General features: G+C 40.8%; 1 protein-coding gene and 1 long non-coding RNA gene across 3 annotated transcripts in view; one reads left to right on the top strand and one right to left on the bottom strand.

Annotated features, from left to right (window-relative positions):
* Window positions 1-16,640, top strand: part of DCN (decorin) — a 30,318-nt gene extending 13,678 nt beyond the window's left edge. The window contains exons 4-8 of the mRNA XM_028747820.2: window positions 9,365-9,578; window positions 10,253-10,366; window positions 12,119-12,212; window positions 13,482-13,620; window positions 15,198-16,640. Of these exons, the coding sequence (XP_028603653.2) occupies window positions 9,365-9,578; window positions 10,253-10,366; window positions 12,119-12,212; window positions 13,482-13,620; window positions 15,198-15,392 (756 nt within the window). The 3' untranslated portion in view covers window positions 15,393-16,640. The remainder of the gene's footprint in view (window positions 1-9,364; window positions 9,579-10,252; window positions 10,367-12,118; window positions 12,213-13,481; window positions 13,621-15,197) is intronic.
* The window catches only part of LOC114606052 (uncharacterized), a 201,633-nt gene that overhangs the window by 142,483 nt on the left and 41,956 nt on the right, over window positions 1-17,194 (bottom strand). The window lies entirely within an intron of this gene.

Below are 17,194 nucleotides of genomic sequence, written 5' to 3'. Positions count from 1 at the left end.
AGGTCTGGTCATGGCCCTGAAACTGCCTTGGCTACCCTGGTTCATGACATTTATCAGAAGAGAGATGGGTGGATGTGACCCTGCTCTTTCTCCTCTCAGTGCTTTTTCCTATTGGTGGCCAGAGTATCCTTCTGGAGCATATCAGAGGGATAGGGGAATTGTGCTTCACAACAAGAAGAATACTGCTACTAATAATGGTTTACATTTCTACTCACTGACCCCTAGTGGATAAATCATTTCCCGTCCCCCATCTCCCCTGTAAAGCCTAACAAGAAATTTAGATGGTCTAAACTTAAAGGATATATCTCTCACAACATCAGACAGCAAACAACAGGTATTTGCAAGAGACAGCCTTCCTTTCTGCGATCTTAGCAATGGGTGGATGCAATTGTTTCTGAAATCGATTTAGTAGTAGGATGTGGAGTGATAGCCTGCCCTGGATGGGATTATACTGCCCTGGAAGGATTGGGTTGGCAGGTCCTGGTTTCTACACGGTCACTGGAGTGCTCAGGTAGCCTCAGTGGCTAAGGGTAAAGGTAAAGGTACCCCTGCCCGTACGGGCCAGTTCTGACCGACTCTAGGGTTGTGCGCTCATCTCACTCAAGAGGCCGGGAGCCGGCACCGTCCGAAGACACTTCCGGGTCACGTGGCCAGCGTGACGAGGCTGCACTTGTGAGCCAGCACCAGTGCCGCACACGGAAACGCCGTTTACCTTCCCGCTATAAAGTGGTGCCTATTTATCTACTTGCACTTAGGGGTGCTTTCGAACTGCTAGGTAGGCAGGAGCTGGGACCGAATGACGGGAGCTCACCCCGCCGTGGGGATTCGAACCGCCAACCTTACTATCAGCAAGTCCTAGGCACTGAGGTTTTACCCACAGCGCCACCTGCGTCCCTCAGTGGCTAGGAGTGCCCAAATGAAAAACAACACCAATATATCTGAATACACAGCAGAAGTTTGGTTATTTTCCTGGTTCCTCAACTACCATTGAAAACATCTGATGGTACCTATTAGAACTGCTGCAGGAAACACCAGTGTGAAATAACTGTATGTGCAATGCATGCACCTGAGAAATAAGGTTGTTCTATGTTTCCCAGGCACATGTATATGCATATTTTACTTCCAGACTTAATGAGTTTCTTACAACAAAATCAACATGCAGTACTGCCCATAACAGGCCTGTTTTAATATTTCAGTTGTTCCCATAGTTTGGACAAAGTTGTCATCCACAGGACAGATGGTAAGAGTGTGGACAAATTATACCCATCAGCTGTGCAATAATTTAAAACAGAGCTGAATATCTCAATTTAGAGATATTGGGAAACACATCTGTCAGGGGCTCAGGAGCAGAGGGACAGGAAAGGGAGGAATTAGAGACCGAGGGGGAGGAATCCGAGGGAGAAGTGAGCGATGAGAGCCGCCCGAGGTCTCTAAGTCTCTCCAGCGAATCGGAGGATTCACAGAAAGGGGCTCCCGTGGTCAGAGCTAGGGGGTTGCCAGAGGGAACACCTCAGGAAGGAGGGGCCAGAGGGGACTCAGAGAGCAGCAGCTGGAAATCGGGACCAGCTTCCCCACCGGAGAGCAGTAGGGGGGAGGAGTCCCAGGCATCGGCATCAGGCAGCCTTCCGTCAGCGGAAGGACATGAGTCAGGGTTAGCCACGCCTGCATCAGAGAGCGAGGAAACGGTCAAAAGGAAGGTCGGAGGCAGCGCGCGCGCGCCAAGTTCAAATGTACAAGAGGGTGGCGCAATGAGCAGCCCGGATAGGGAGCCAGGTCCTAAAGCCCGCCGAAGGGAGGGGGAAGAATCCGAGGGGTCCGCCTCCGAAGCGTCCAGGAAGGAAGGGACCCCGGGGGGTGGTAGGACCCAGAGGCGGAAGGAGAGACGGAAAAGGTGGAGTAAGGCTAGACTCTTAAGCTGGTGTACAGGGGGCGGAGACTCAGACGGAGCTTCGCCGGTCTAGTGTCTAGACGTAGAGACGCACGCTAGGGTTTGAAAATGGATAATGTACTTTAATAAAGACTTTTGTATATTACCGCTGGCTAGCGTGGGTCCTCTGTGAGCTGGGACCTGGAGGCAGTCTCTGACAACATCAAAATTAATACCAAATGGGGATTTGTATGAAAGGATTAAAAATGAGTGAACCCCTAAGGAGTTCTGTGGAATCATTTTGGATAGTATGTGGATTGCTGTCTGTGGATATAGAAGGATGAAGAGAGAACCTGGTTTACATGGCTGCACAAAGGACGCAAGGTGCTAGTGATTGGCACCTGTCGATTTCTGCAGAGGCTGCTGCCTACACAGAATAAATGAAGTCTCTACTGATACTGCCTGATGGATCTGGGTTGAGGAGAGCCTATAGGAACCCTTATGTCTACAAGCCTTTGTAGAGTTGCTACACTCAAACACTGTGTTAGTACTGGACACTGATGCCCAGGAGCAGCAGTGGCCTCTGTGGAGGCTGCATTCTTCCTAGGAAGAGGTACGTGAAGAGCAGAAACAAAATAGGGGACACCTGCAGCAGGCCACAGCATGCACAAAGGCCTTTATGCTTTGAGGTGGGCTGATTGTGGCTCATAGTGCTTGGGACAGACCTTTGTCTGAAGGTCTGCTTGGAAGGCAGAGGGACCAAGGCATTATGGTGAGACTAGCAAGGAATCCTGTGGCTTTACTTCTCCATCCTCAGCATAGGAAAACCCAGCAAACATGATTAAAAATGTACTATTCATTATATTAAAACTGGTTGGTATATTTGAGGCTGCTTTTGAGCTAGACTCAGAGCAGAATAACCCCTCAATTCAGTATGTTTTGACTGTTCAGACTGAGTGTTCTTATTGTTTAGACTGATGACTTCCCTTCCTCATCACCCTGGTTTCCAGAGTTACAACCAACTATGCACTCATATTGGGAGTAGGGACAGTTGTACTGAGCAGGATTAATTTCCAAGTAATCATATGTTGGATTGAGCCACAGGAGTCGGCATGCACAGTACAGTCAGGGAGAAGCATATGGAGTGAGATAAGGGCAGGCACTTGACTGGTTGCTTTACCTGTAGCTTAGCAGCTAACTGAGAAATGAAGAATAGGCAATATTTTTTGAAATGCTGTGCTGGCCTTAGGTAACAGTAACATCTTTAGGGAATCATATAGTTCTGTTTCCTTCCAGGGACTCAATATTGTGACTAAAAGGCCACTGCCTCCAGCAAAACAGCTTGATAGAAAGGGGGGGGGGCTCCAAAAACATTATAAATGAATTAATTATGCAAAAGGAAGTAATGGATCTAAAAAAAAATTAACATTTGGACAGATTTGGCACAAATTCCATGCAAGACTGAACTCAAGATGACTCAAACAATTACAAAATACAAAATCCCAGAGAGATTTCACCAAGACTAGTCATATTAACTATTGGGACAACATTTGTGTGAAGAGAATTCCTTCATGCAGAACTGTAACTGTCACTGCTTTCTTTTCTTTTTGAGCTCACCCAGACTGCTGGAGAATTTTACTGTGCCCCAGGATTATTAGATGTTTGTGTGGTTGCCTAGTAGTAACATATGGGCTACATCCCTGTTTTCCCATTCCAGTTTAATTTTTAGTACTCTAATTGCCATGAGCATGTCTAGCAGCCTTGGTCCAGGCAAATCCCTCCTCTCAAGTCTTCCCACCTGGCTTCTTTGCTATATGTTCTCCTTAGGATAGGAGGAGTTTGTGTTTGATAGCCAGCTAAATCTGGAACTATTTACTTGGTATGCTAGCAGCCCAAGTGCTACATGTGTTTCTGCTGTAAGTTCACCTCTCACCAGAATCCACTGTCAAATAAGTGAAGTAATGCTAAAGACAAGAGTGGCTCTGGGTGTTTTTCTACTCATTCACTTTGGGTTAATATTCTGAGGGTGGGGTTTATTTGCAGCTTGCTTCTGAAAATGCAATTTCTTGTATTTATTGGTTGGTGCTTATTATGCTTGACGTGTTTATTCTGTGAACTTCCTTTTGAGTGGTTTTACTAACCACTAGAAGATGATTAGTAATTTGTTTAAGAAATAGTAACAATCAAGGTATGGAATTCCCATAAAAAGGTAAAGGGACCCCTAACCGTTAAGTCCAGTCGTGGACGACTCTGGGGTTGTGGCACTCATCTCGCTTTACTAGCCGAGGGAGCCGGTGTTTGTCCACAGACAGCTTCCGGGTCATGTGGCCAGCATGACTAAGCCGCTTCTGGCGAACCAGAGCAGCACACTGAAACACCGTTTACCTTCCTGCCAAAGTGGTCACCTTAATTTAAAGCAGTGGGAAGGGAAGGAAAAGTTGTATTTATCATCAATTCATCCACCTAATGACTAGGTTCAGCAGTGATGAGAGGGTGTGAGTTGGAGGGGATATTATTGAGTTGTTTTTATTTTGGCGAGTTTTTATTTTGTATTGTCAGGGTTATTGGGTTGTGAACTGCCCTGAGACCTGCAGGTATACAAATTCAATAAATAATAGTAATAATAAAGTAAAGGTGTTTGGGACCATTTGGATAGGTGAGCGACCAGTCAACTAAGTATGTGGCACAAGATTAGCTTGCTGACTGGAAGAGCAATCCACACCCCATTTAAATCAGGCTTTGGGGTCTAGGGTGCTTAGACTGGGTAGAGGTGTCCCTCTGCCTGACCCTCACTATCTTTGCATACTGAATGATGCCAGGAATAGTCCACTGGTGTGTAGCACCACTTTCCACTCACTGAACATATGGGTGACAGCAGTGGGATCCCCACCAGTGGCAGACAACAGAAAGCCCTGAAATGAGTCATTTCAGGGTGGAGGGCTGATTTGGCAAAGGATGTTGGATTCCAAGCTGGCGCCATTGCTGGCTCTGATCTAGGCCCGATCACCGCATCAGCTCCAGGCTGACCCAGCAACGTGCCTGATGCCACCTTCACCTTGTACTGGTGGCCCTGCAGCTCTCTAAGTCCCTAATCTAGTTGCTGACCCCTGGCAACAAAAAGTGCTCTGAAGCTCCTACTGCATGCAGGGGAAGGGTGTGTGTTATTTTTAAGCAGCTTCTGTTTGTGGTGGTGTATAAACATATAGAGAACATTATCAACAATGTTCAGAGATTCGTATTAAAATGGACTGGTCATTTATATCTCAGTGGTAGTCCTTGTAGCTCTGAGTTGAAGAGAGAAAAATATGTCCACAGCTAAATGAACAGTAAATGTTTTTGGGAGAGGCTTTCTGCTAGCACTGCTGAACTTTGAGTGACCTCTTCCTCTCAGAGATCTGGCCACTCCTGGCTAGTATACAAAATTAAAACCATGCACATCTATCATATACACAGTGGAGCCATCTGCAAAACATACCTCCTGTTTTACTGACAATGAACAGGAAATCAAATACACTAGAGAGAAAATATACAACACATGAACTGTTCAAAATAATAGTTTCTCCTCTTTTTGCTTTTTCTTCATGTTTTCCCTCCCTGCAGCTGTTTATATATTTTCTGATCTTTGCAAATGTTCAGCTTTTCCTCCTGCACGTTTTAAAGATAGCTGGCATAAGTTTAATTATGAAAGGATTTAGAATGGCTAGAAATCAAAACAGAGAGTTGAACCATCTGTTTTTCCATTCTTACAAGTAAGATAATGCATTCAGTGAGCAAATATGCTCTACAGCTGTGTTCCACTGATCAAAATAACAAGGGAACATTATTCCTGAATAATTATTGCTTTCCAAACATCTCAAAGCACTTTCCAAATGTAAATATATTTAATCTCATATTTTTGTGAGAGTCTGAAGAGGAAACAGGTACACAAGAAGTAAGGTTCACATAACATAGTAGGGCCAGATGACTGCTACTGTAGTCCAGTGATTTAGGCTCTGGTGACTATGTGGCAGTGAGCAAATCAATCTCTGCCTCAGTTTACTTGCTGCATATGAAGTGGATGCAATTTATATACTACATTATATTGTGGTTGTAGTGGTGTGTCAAGAAGGAAGGGGACAGAGAACAGATGAAAGATTAACCCTGTCACCTCCCTGTAGTTATTTAATAGGTTGGTCACCTCGCTATGGAGTGTGTGTGTGTGTGTGTGTATTTGTGTGGAAGAGAGCACTCCATTTAAAAAATATCTCTTTGAAGCTCACTTTCTGATCTCCTACTAGTTCTACCCATTCATTTCAGAAGATCGACTTCCCCTCCACCTCACAGATGTCTGGCTACTGCCACCAGCCTCCTTTCGGAGACTGAGGGAGAACAGAACAGTGAAATCAAAGTTCCTGTCCAGGAGCTTACTCAGGAAGATGCCTACATTTTGTAACTAGAAAGAAGCAGGTGTGGGATCTGGAATGGACTTCCTTGGGGACCAGGGAGGAGAAGGGATCATGAGTAAAAATATTTTCCTGGACTAACAATGGTGTGCAGTTTTGACTGTACAGTATGATGGCAAAGGAGGGGGCAATAACTGCTAAAAATAAAAGTGTTGGGGTTAAGGACTGCATGAAAGCCATGCCATTTGCCCTGGATCCATAGGGACAAACAATGTAATACATTGAATGTGTGATCCTATTTAAGGCCTGTTGGTAGTGTATTTTTTAAATAGCAGCTATGGGTGGGATGCAGTCAGAATCAGGTCTACAGCATGCATGAAGAGAAGTCAATAGCTTTTCTCTCTCATCAAACAGCATTGATACTACAGCACATAGAGAGTTAAACCCTCCATAATCAGACCCCTTGCACCTTTAAAAAGAGAATATTGTTGGCTTCAGGTACTGTCTCTCTCTAGGCCTCCGGTTGGCCACTGTGAGAACAGGATGCTTGACTAGGTGGGGTTTTGGCCTAATCCTGCGGGGTTCTTCTTAATAATGACCTTACATTTAAAGCAATGTGTAGTTTGTTCCTAAGTATTTGAGAAGACTATATAAAAGCTATAGCTGTTCAGTGATGGAGGAAGCCTGCTCTTCACATTTTCAAAGGCACTTTAGATATTAAGACACAGACCAGATATTTAAAACATATTCCAAGTCTGAGTTCAAGTAGACACAAATTGTGAGCAAGGAACACTTTTTTTGGTTCTACACACAAGAAATTTATGTGAGAATCTGAGGGACTTGAATTTTGAGGCTTTTTGAGTGACTCAGACATAGCATCAATTCGGAACTTGTGCAAGATGAATAGTTGTGACAACACAGAATGTATGTACTGAGCCTTAAATCTAGAGAACCAAAGTACTTTGTTTCATTATGAAAAAACTGGTTAGTCCTGTATGAGCTATATAAATCAAATTCTGAGCCAACTCTGACAATCATGGGAATTCTGATTAGGATGTGTACATTTATGTTTACGTGTGTGTGTGTGTGTGTTACAAGATCTGCACATTTATGTTCACAGAACCATCACTCCTGCGAGTTTGAGTGGAAATAATTTTATGTCACAGAGGTTATTGCAATGGACCCGATTACTCTGCAAAACATTGCTTTGCTTATTTGCAGAAAATTAGTAAACACTAACAAAACCAGTTCTCATGACTATAAGGTTTATTTACACAAAATGGCAGGTAATGAGTAAAATGGCTTTGTAGCTTGAATAGCTGGCAAAGAAATATAGAAAGATGGTCAGTTGTTATGAGTCACAGTCTACCCAAACCCATGTTCCCTGAACCATAAGCTTAAAATGTTCCTATTACAGAGATGAGGCTTAAAGAATACCTTACATGGAATATAGATGGGAACCAGGCACAATATAGATGGAGGCCTAAATGCACCAGGGGGGAAAGCTTGAATGTGAATGACTAGAACTGGACTAGTGTAAGAATTCAGAGAGAACATGACTGAAGAAATAAGGAAGACAGGAGAATAATGAAGGAACGAGATGTAAATAGCTGTTGCAAGCAAAGGAGATATAAATGGTTTTCTAATTTTCACTATTGCCTTTATGTGCACAATCACAACCAAGATTCCTAACAGATGCTTGCATGTCGATGTGTGTTATGGAAGTTCCCAATGGTCAAGCACACTTGGATTAATTATTATGTCTTCTGTGACAGACTTGATAATCTAATCAACCCTTAGGCTTCCTTTAGGCAGATTCCACCCCGGCTTATGAGAAACCCTCCCCAAAACAGAAAAATAAAAGATGTTTCTTTTTGTAACGATACTTCCTCCTGCAAAGGTCCTAACTAATGTAAAACAGAAAAACAACAAGTACAGCTGAAAAATAGGAAGTTGTGGAGAGGAAATAAGGCTAGCTATCTAGCTAAAGGTGAGGAGGTTTGGTTTCCACAATCATCTATAGGGTTGGAGTGTCTTGAAAAAGAGTGATATGAAGCAGCTTCCTGGAAGTTTAAAAAAAAATGGATCAGGGCAGTGATCTCCTGTGCAGAAAGCTGAACTAAGTAGGGACTGAGAGATGCCCACATAGGAAAAAATCATCGATTGGCATTACCTTTAACCCAAAGGGTGATCTTTCTGAAGACAGGGCTGGACAGAAGGGGGACTAATTGTTAATTAATTTAAGTACTGAGTCTTTACAGTCAATATATGTTTCCTGCTGCATGGTGACAAGGATGTCATAACTCTCAGACAAGTGACTGAGACATCCCTTGTGGAGAAATATGATGATTCCCAGGAAATGTAAATGTAGGTTTAATTCAATTAATGGAAGAAGGTTCTTGTTGGAGGCAACCTTAACTTCTGTCCAGAGTTAAATAACTATAGATATAGTAGACATTGAGAGGGAGAGGCTATTAAGGCTTGCATTTACATGATCCTTTATGCATTTTCTTAAGCACAGATAACTTTTCTTTACAGCAGCTACTATGGAGAGGATACAGTACTTGGAGGGAACTACTGGGGCATCCCCCAGTACTTAGTTTGTACCACTGTGACTTCATCCGATTCCTTGCAGTGACACTGCAGTCGTTTCTCAGAGCAAAGCCAAAGTTAACTCATATTTTCAGAGTATGCACTAGGTTCCAGTTGAACAGCTGGAGAGTTAAAGGCCCCCTTCCCCATGTCACAGTCCTAAACATGAAGGCCAAATCACATCACAGTGGATGCTCAGGTTGCAAACATGATCCGTGTGGGATGCACGTTCGCAACCCGCAGCATTCGCAACCCGCAGCAGCGCGTCTACGCACACACGGGTTGTGATTTGGCGCTTCTGCGCATAGTGCGATTTAGCACTTCTGTGCATGTGCGACCTCTGAAACCCGGAAATAACTCGAAGCGTCTGTAACCTGAGGTATGATTGTACAAACTTGTAGGACATAGAGAATTAACATTCTAATGGATGTTTGTATCTTTAGTGGATACTTGTATCTTCCTTTAACAGTATGCCCATGTGTGGCATTAACAAAGTTCTATTTTATTGTTTCTTGCTTTACAGGCATTGATCCTTGTTAACAACAAAATCAGCAAAATCAGCCCGGGAGCTTTTGCTCCACTCAAGAAACTGGAGAGACTTTACCTTTCCAAAAACAATTTGAAGGAACTTCCAGAAAACATGCCTAAAAGCTTGCAGGAGCTACGAGCACATGAAAATGAAATAAACAAACTAAGAAAAGCCGTCTTCAATGGACTAAGTAATATGATTGTCGTAGGTATGCATCGCTGCTTACAGATAGAGTCCATGATAAGATTTTATCAGATGAAAGATGGTAAAATTCAAAGTCAGTAGAATTTGACAGAATCCAGACTACGAAATTTCTTAATTTTATTATTGATGTAAACACTTCCAAGGGGGGGTTGTAACAGTGGGTGGTTGAATGTGAAAAAGAGAAGTGTAATTGGGCGTATCAAGTGTTTTGGTTCATACTGAGTTTGCTAAAGTACATTTCATGTGTTAGACCATGTGTTAGATAATAACCTTCCCCCTTTTTTCACTGGTAACAGTTGGGCATTATAAAGGAGGGTGTAACTGAGAGAAATCAAAAGGAAGAGTTGAAGTAAACATTTGTCTCATAGTGTTCAGCTAGGCTGTTAAAATCTCCAGCTTCCAATTTTTTATGGAATGAAATTTTCACAACATGCTGCAACCCAGAAAATATAATCAAGTAAAAGAAAACTCCTGTGAATTTACCAGCTGAATGTTATCACTTCTTATAAAGAACCTTTACAGAGGTATCACAACACTAAATGTGATTTTTATTTTAAAAGTAAGGCTGGAATTATTTCGCAAAGTACAGTGCAGCCAATTTAACACAATTAGAGAAGAATTAAGGAGGGAGGGGTATTAATCTGTTGGTTAAGAATTGTCAATGTTGTTTATTTTTAGAACTGGGTACCAATCCATTAAAAAGCGCAGGTGTAGAAAATGGATGCTTTCAAGGGATGAAGAGACTCTCTTACATCCGTATTTCAGATACCAATATAACAACTGTCCCTAAAGGTAAGCACACTACTTGGGAAACTGAGGCTGTGTACAGCATCACTGCCAGAATATTATGAAGAACTTTAATTTATATTTTTATCTTAAATTGTGTAAATTGTAAAAAATATTAAAAAATTGTTGAATGCAAATAATGCATCACATGCAGAATATTACTTTACTTTTAGAATACAGTAACAAAAGACACTCAAGTTTAAATTGGAAGTATATATCGTACTTTTCTGTGTATATGCTCAACAACTCCAATCCTCCCCCCAAAATCTCAACAACTTAGGGCCATCCTCCCCGCAAAAAGTTCCACAACTCTGGGTCATTTTCTTAAATTGGAGTCCCCAAAATTAGGGGGCGTCCTATACATGGGGACGCGTTATACACGGAAAAGTATGCTATGTGGTATCAAATATGCATTTATCATTCACACTTAGGAGGGCAGACTTTCCCACAGAGAAGCAGAGAATAGTAATATAAAGTATGCATATACTTATGCTTTATTTAAACTTGTGAGATTAATTCCATCATTCTGCATGGTCAGCCTTTATTATATCCCATTTACATTCTGCTTTTAAGATTTAGGAATGATTTTAGGAATATGTGTACAATCACAAGCATGGGTGAACCACTGACCAACAGTACTGTTTCCCAAACTTGGGTCACCAGCTGATTTTTGCTAGCTAGCAAGACCAGTGGTCAGGGATGATGGGAATTGTAGTCCAAAAACAGCTGGAAACCCAAGTTTGGGAAACACTGCTCTGCACATTGCATAGGCTGGACATGAAGAGGGACAGAGTCAATGCTGAACTGATTGGAGTAAATAAGGAATTTATTTTGTGTGAATTCTAGTGTGAACTGACCTGATCTGCTCCTCATGAACTCCAGATCATAATATAATTATCCTTCAGATTTTCTCTTCAACTTTTGCAGTACAGTTCTTGACTCAAAAACTGAACAAGATGTGTTACCATAATTTATAATAATACATATTCATATATTAATTGGTGGCTTTTTAAAAAAAATCACATAAACATAGAAACAGGATGGAACACGTGCAATTGCAAAATATTATAATGATAGTGATCCATCCATATCTTGTACCACTCTATCTTTCATTTATAAATCTCCAACTAATTAGCAGTCTGTCTATCTATCTGAAAACCACATTGTCACATTCTAGCAAGACCAACAAGAGTCTAAAAAGTAGCTATACAGAGAAGAAAAAGCTTGATAAACAAGGCAGCTAGGACCTTCTTGGACAGCGAGCAAATTCAGATTCTTCCTTCATAATGAACCTAGGGTTGCCATATTTCAAAAAGTAAAAACTAGGACACTCTGAAATCCTGGACGTATGGCAGCCCTAAATGAACCAGAAAGTGCACGTTTACTTCTTCCCATATAAGTGAACGATGCACACAGCTATAGAGCCCAGTCAGTGCTGACAGACTTGATTTTACCTCCTTTAGTCTGTCCCCCTAAATGGCAACAGCAAAATTTGCCCAGTAACCCAACCGCCAAATCACTGCGGATGGTCAGCCATACTATCCCGCCCAGCAACAGAGGGGTGGCCTGTCAGACCCCACTGCAACACGTCCTCTCTGTGAAGGAGAACACGCTTTATAGTAAAGGCCAAACATGCCTCATCACCCCTGAAATGAAGTGACCACTGACTCCCACAGGAGCTTTGTGTGCAATGTGTTTTTGTATACAGTCTACCTTTCACGGGTCTTTGCAACACATGTTCTCCATCTTTTATTGCAGGTCTTCCCACATCTCTGACAGAACTTCACCTTGATGGCAACAAAATCAACAAAGTTGATGCAGACAGTCTAAAAGGACTCACCAATTTGGCTAAGTAATTATTATTTTATAAAAATGCCCAGCATTATGCAAAACTGGTAGAACTGGTAGCCTAAACCTTCCTCAACAGCCACAGCTCACTGCATCTGTTAACAAGTTTCAGGCTGTTTAGAGTTGGATCATTCCAAGCACTTTGGCGAGAAAAGAAGCCGTTACTGAAAATGTATTGAATTTTACATTAGCTAGTTTTCTAGCTTTAAATTGTTTCATCTTTCTGTGTTTAATAGTCTTCAAGGTAGGCTAAAAAATACTAAATGAACAATTTTCATATACTAATGTAGTTTGCCCTACCTTTGTTGAGTAAATGTCTAATATGTGACTGGAATACATATTTCCTGGAGTTGTATACATGCTACCACAAAAACAAAGCTGTAAAGAACCAGTTCTTTAAAATTACATCTATATTGCTGGGTTCTCCCAATTTCCACAAATAAGTCTATTTTTTTATGCTGCACTACACAAAGCAACCTCCCACCTGCTTTGGCGTGCATTGATATTCTTGTTATACATGTATCTCTAGCTGCAGCAGTATGTATAGAGATATTGCAATCTTATCTGGTACTAAAATCTAACTTTAAAATAATATGGTACTAAGTACCATGTTACTAAAGGACGTGGGTGGCGCTGTGGGTTAAACCACTGAGCCTAGGGCTTGCCACTCAGAAGGTCGGCAGTTTGAATCCCAGTAATGGGGTGAGCTCCCGTTGCTCAGTCCCTGCTCCTGCCAACCTAGCAGTTCGAAAGCACATCAAAGTGCAAGTAGATAAATAGGTACTGCTCCAGCGGGAAGGTAAATGGCATTTCCATGCGCTGCTCTGGTTCGCCAGAAGCGGCTTAGTCATGATGGCCACATGACCTAGAAGCTGTACGCCAGCTCCCTTGGCCAGTAAAGCGAAATGAGCGCCACAACCCGAGAGTCGTCCGCAACTAAACCTAACGGTCAGGGGTCCCTTTACCTTTACCTTGTTATTAATTTGATATATTGTGCACATAGTGATAATTGTATGATGTGAAATTAGCTTCGTAATAAGCCTAGGTAGGCACAATACATGACTACAACTGGCCATGTGCAATAGAATTAAATGTAACTATAGTACATGTTTTTTAGTATAGCAACTTGTGCACTATTTTCCTGTTTTTGTGGCATGGCTAGAGAATACAGATAATAACTTACAAGGTGTTTAATGTGCGATGCATCTACAGAAACAATTATCTATGAGAACAGTTATTTCACTACAGCTTGCACAATATTTTTCTCTTGCAGGCTTGGTCTCAGTTTCAATAACATTGCTAGCCTGGATAATGGCTCTCTAGCTAACGTGCCACATTTGAGAGAATTACATTTAGACCACAATGAGCTTGCCAAAGTACCTCCTGGGCTTGGAGAACACAAATATGTACAGGTAAAGTATACCATAAGACTGAGATATACAACATTTCTAATTATTGTATATCTCACAGGCAACATAGGACTGGCAGTAGTACCTACATCTAATAAAGATGTTGGAAAATCTAATAGAGCAGTAAACTGCATTTCCTCCATTCCCTAACTAATACATAAATGCTTAGCTGTAATATATCATTCTGATGAACCTTTTTAATTATATGAAGTAATAGTGCATGTAGGGATGTAACAATTGGTCTGAATGCCATTATCCAACAACCTTTCTGAAAGTTATAGTAACCTTCCTGAAGTTAACACAGGATAGTCTGCGTCTGCTAGCTACCTGGGTGGGACACCACCTAGGAACCTGATGTTTGCTATTTGCACTTCCATCATAGGAATAAAAGCATATATAAATTAATAAATAACAGATAACATAAGACTAGTTTAATTACCAGGTGGACAAAAAACCATTTTCATTTATGTTTTTCCACCCACTTTGCTTAGCTACTGATCTTGTGATAATATCTGCATTACAAGGTATCTTATTTTCATTTGTTGTAAAACAATATCAATAGTCTTTTTGTAATCCAGTGGCTCCAGGGGGGGGAAGCAGGGACTGCAGCAGACAAGCAGAGATTGGCCACATTATTCTCAGTGTCACTCACTGTTCCACATGTGTAACAGAGAGCATTCCTCAACAGTGATAAATTGGGGTTGTTCAAGTCTACAGCCCTACTCTGGTGCTATTGTAATTGTGCTTAAACCATGGGTGCAGGGGGATGCTGTCCCCACTTCCCAATATCCTCATCTCCAACCGATCCATTGCTGACATTCCCGAACTGAGTGGGAAGGTCTGAAGAAAGTTTTTAAGCAGGTTTGGTTGAACACACTTAAAAGTTTTCCTGCAATAACAACATCTGCATTATCAGTGTTCCCAGACACAAAGAAGCTTCTAAGTGCGTGCAATCAAAGGAAAAGTTGGGAGAATGGGGCTGGGACATATGCCCTTCACAACCCAATTGTGTAAGCACAATAACTCCTGCATAGGACTTATATATGCTTTGGAAATGTATATAAGAGGATCAAAAGAGCTTCTGCCTTCTGGTCTTCCTGTAGTATCACAAGGATGGCAACAAATATATGGAGATGTCAACACAATGCAGGGACATAGCTGTCAACCTTCCCCTTTTTTGCGGGAAATTCCCTTATTCCAGCGCCGTTTCCCACTGCTTCCCACTGCTATCCTGGATTGTTAGATATCCCGTAGACTGTCCCCGGGACAGGTGAGGCTGCTGATCCCTTATTTTCAAATCTGAAAGTTGACAGCTATGTGCAGGGAACTTAGATTTTTTTAAAAATCATCCCTTGAGCAATCACTGTAACCAGAGTAGAAGAAACTTGCTCCCACTCATTATTAATACTTCACTCTGCCCACACCTACTCTGGTTACAGTGATTGCTCAAGGGATGATTTTTAAAAAGTGATTTTGGCTTAGTATGTGGAAATCCATGTAAGAAATGATGATAAATGACCCATGTTAGGTTTCTGCAACACAATAGCCTGTCTCACTTCTACAATGTTTCTATTTTCCAGGTGGTCTACCTTCACAACAATAAAATTGCTGCCGTTGGTCCCAATGATTTTTGTCCTCCTGGATACAACACCAAAAAGGCTTCTTATTCAGGAGTGAGTCTGTTTAGCAACCCTGTGCAGTACTGGGAAATCCAGCCATCCTCCTTCCGCTGTATCTATGAACGATCTGTAATACAACTTGGAAATTACAAATAGATGCACAAATGCATTTCTGCTAGAAATACCTGTTGCCTGTTAAAATGTTTGCTAACATTAAAGCCAAATACTGGAAACTTACCTGCAGAGTGGATATCATTATGTATGTTAAAAAAAAAAAAGCAAAAACCTAATAGATCATTCCAAGACAAAATTGCTGAATTTACTATGTTTTACTTCCTTGCCAGCATGTGGTATATTTCTGTGGTCTCTATTGATTAGCTGAGCACAACAGATTTCAGTATTCCACTGTGCATGAGATTTGGGGTAAATATTTGTCATGCTTTTCACAATTAGAAATTATATAGATGGTGGTATTTACAACAACACAAAGGGATTACTTGGAGGAAAAGGAAATGAAACTTCCAATATATATATATTATTCTTGGTGTGGGGCAGGAATAGTCAACTGAAGACTCAACCAAACTCCATAGGAATAAAGCCTGAATGTAGGTACCAGTGTGCTTACATAACATAAGCAATATTAAAATGTTGCTTTTGTTAGCATTCTTGGTTAAAATACTCTCTTAATATATTCAAATTTTCATTTATAAATATCCTAAATATAATTTTACGCAAGATTAGGAAACATCTGCTGCACAAAATACATGATTATTGTATCCCTGGATGCTGCTATTTCTGGACTACAACAGCTAACTTGTAGAGGAGCAATTTGTTTCTCCTTGCTCTCATTACCACTTCTCTGTGTCATAATCCACCAAACAATATACCCATATGATTTCCATTCATCTGAGCATCTGCAGTGACCCACTCAAGAGGATGTATGCAGTGAAACTGCAGGCATGTGTAAATTTAAGCAGGCATAAGCCCACAACATTAATTCATTGCTCTTAAATACAACAATGCACTTTCATCTTTTCACTGCATTTGAGTTTCAACAACCTTTTAAAACAGAATGTAGAGAGATATGCAGACTTCCTTTTCAGCAGTATCTAGAATTACATCTGAGAATATATAACTGGCCAAAACTTGATGAGCAGATTTAGAAGTCTTCTCTTTTAAAAGTCATCTGAAACCAAACCTTCTACATTCATCTCTATAACTGGCTTCAGTTAGTGGCAAGCATACCAAAATAAGGATGTATATTTCTGGGATCACTGTCTTCAAAGTTAACTATATATCTTTCCACATGTCAAAGAAAAGTTTGGATACCTCTTAATTGTCTAAAATACAATATTTTCAATGTATGTATGTTTTTATATTAAACAGTACTGGCAAACTCCAAAACCTTGTTGTGTGTTATATAGCCTCTCCTGTACAAAACAATGTCAGAATAGCTTCAGAAAACTAATAGCTATTATAAAAAGCAACAGTTAAAGTTAACATGGGTTATCTTAATTGTTTTTACATATATCTTTTCAAATACATATGAATATATTTTTTCTGAAGAGAAAATCTTAAGAAAAAATGTTCACCTCTAGTTATTAATAAGATACTAAAACACATTTGGAGAAGAAAAGAGGAATTCACCTTTATGAGAGAAGTAAAAAAATGGCAGGGTTATGTTTCCATAAACTATTTTCTTTTTATCGTATTAACCACAGTTTGGCCATATGAGAAGGTTTTGCATTTAAGAGGTAAGAGATTTTCCTTGATTTCCATTATCCCCCTCATAAAAGTAAAATTGTATTGCAGTATGGTAAATAATACAATTCAAAACTTTACAAATAAATAAATAAAGCTGAAAGGATATCCAAAATATATCTCTTCGCTAAGGCTCCTGCTAGAAAATTGAAAAGAGTGTCAGCCCTTCTAGTGAAACATTCAACATGTTGACAACA

The sequence above is a fragment of the Podarcis muralis genome, chromosome 10, assembly GCF_964188315.1.
Source record: "Podarcis muralis chromosome 10, rPodMur119.hap1.1, whole genome shotgun sequence".
NCBI classification, from domain to species: domain Eukaryota; kingdom Metazoa; phylum Chordata; class Lepidosauria; order Squamata; family Lacertidae; genus Podarcis; species Podarcis muralis.
The sequence above is the reverse complement of the archived record's forward strand: the minus strand, read 5'-3'. Positions and strand labels throughout refer to the sequence as shown.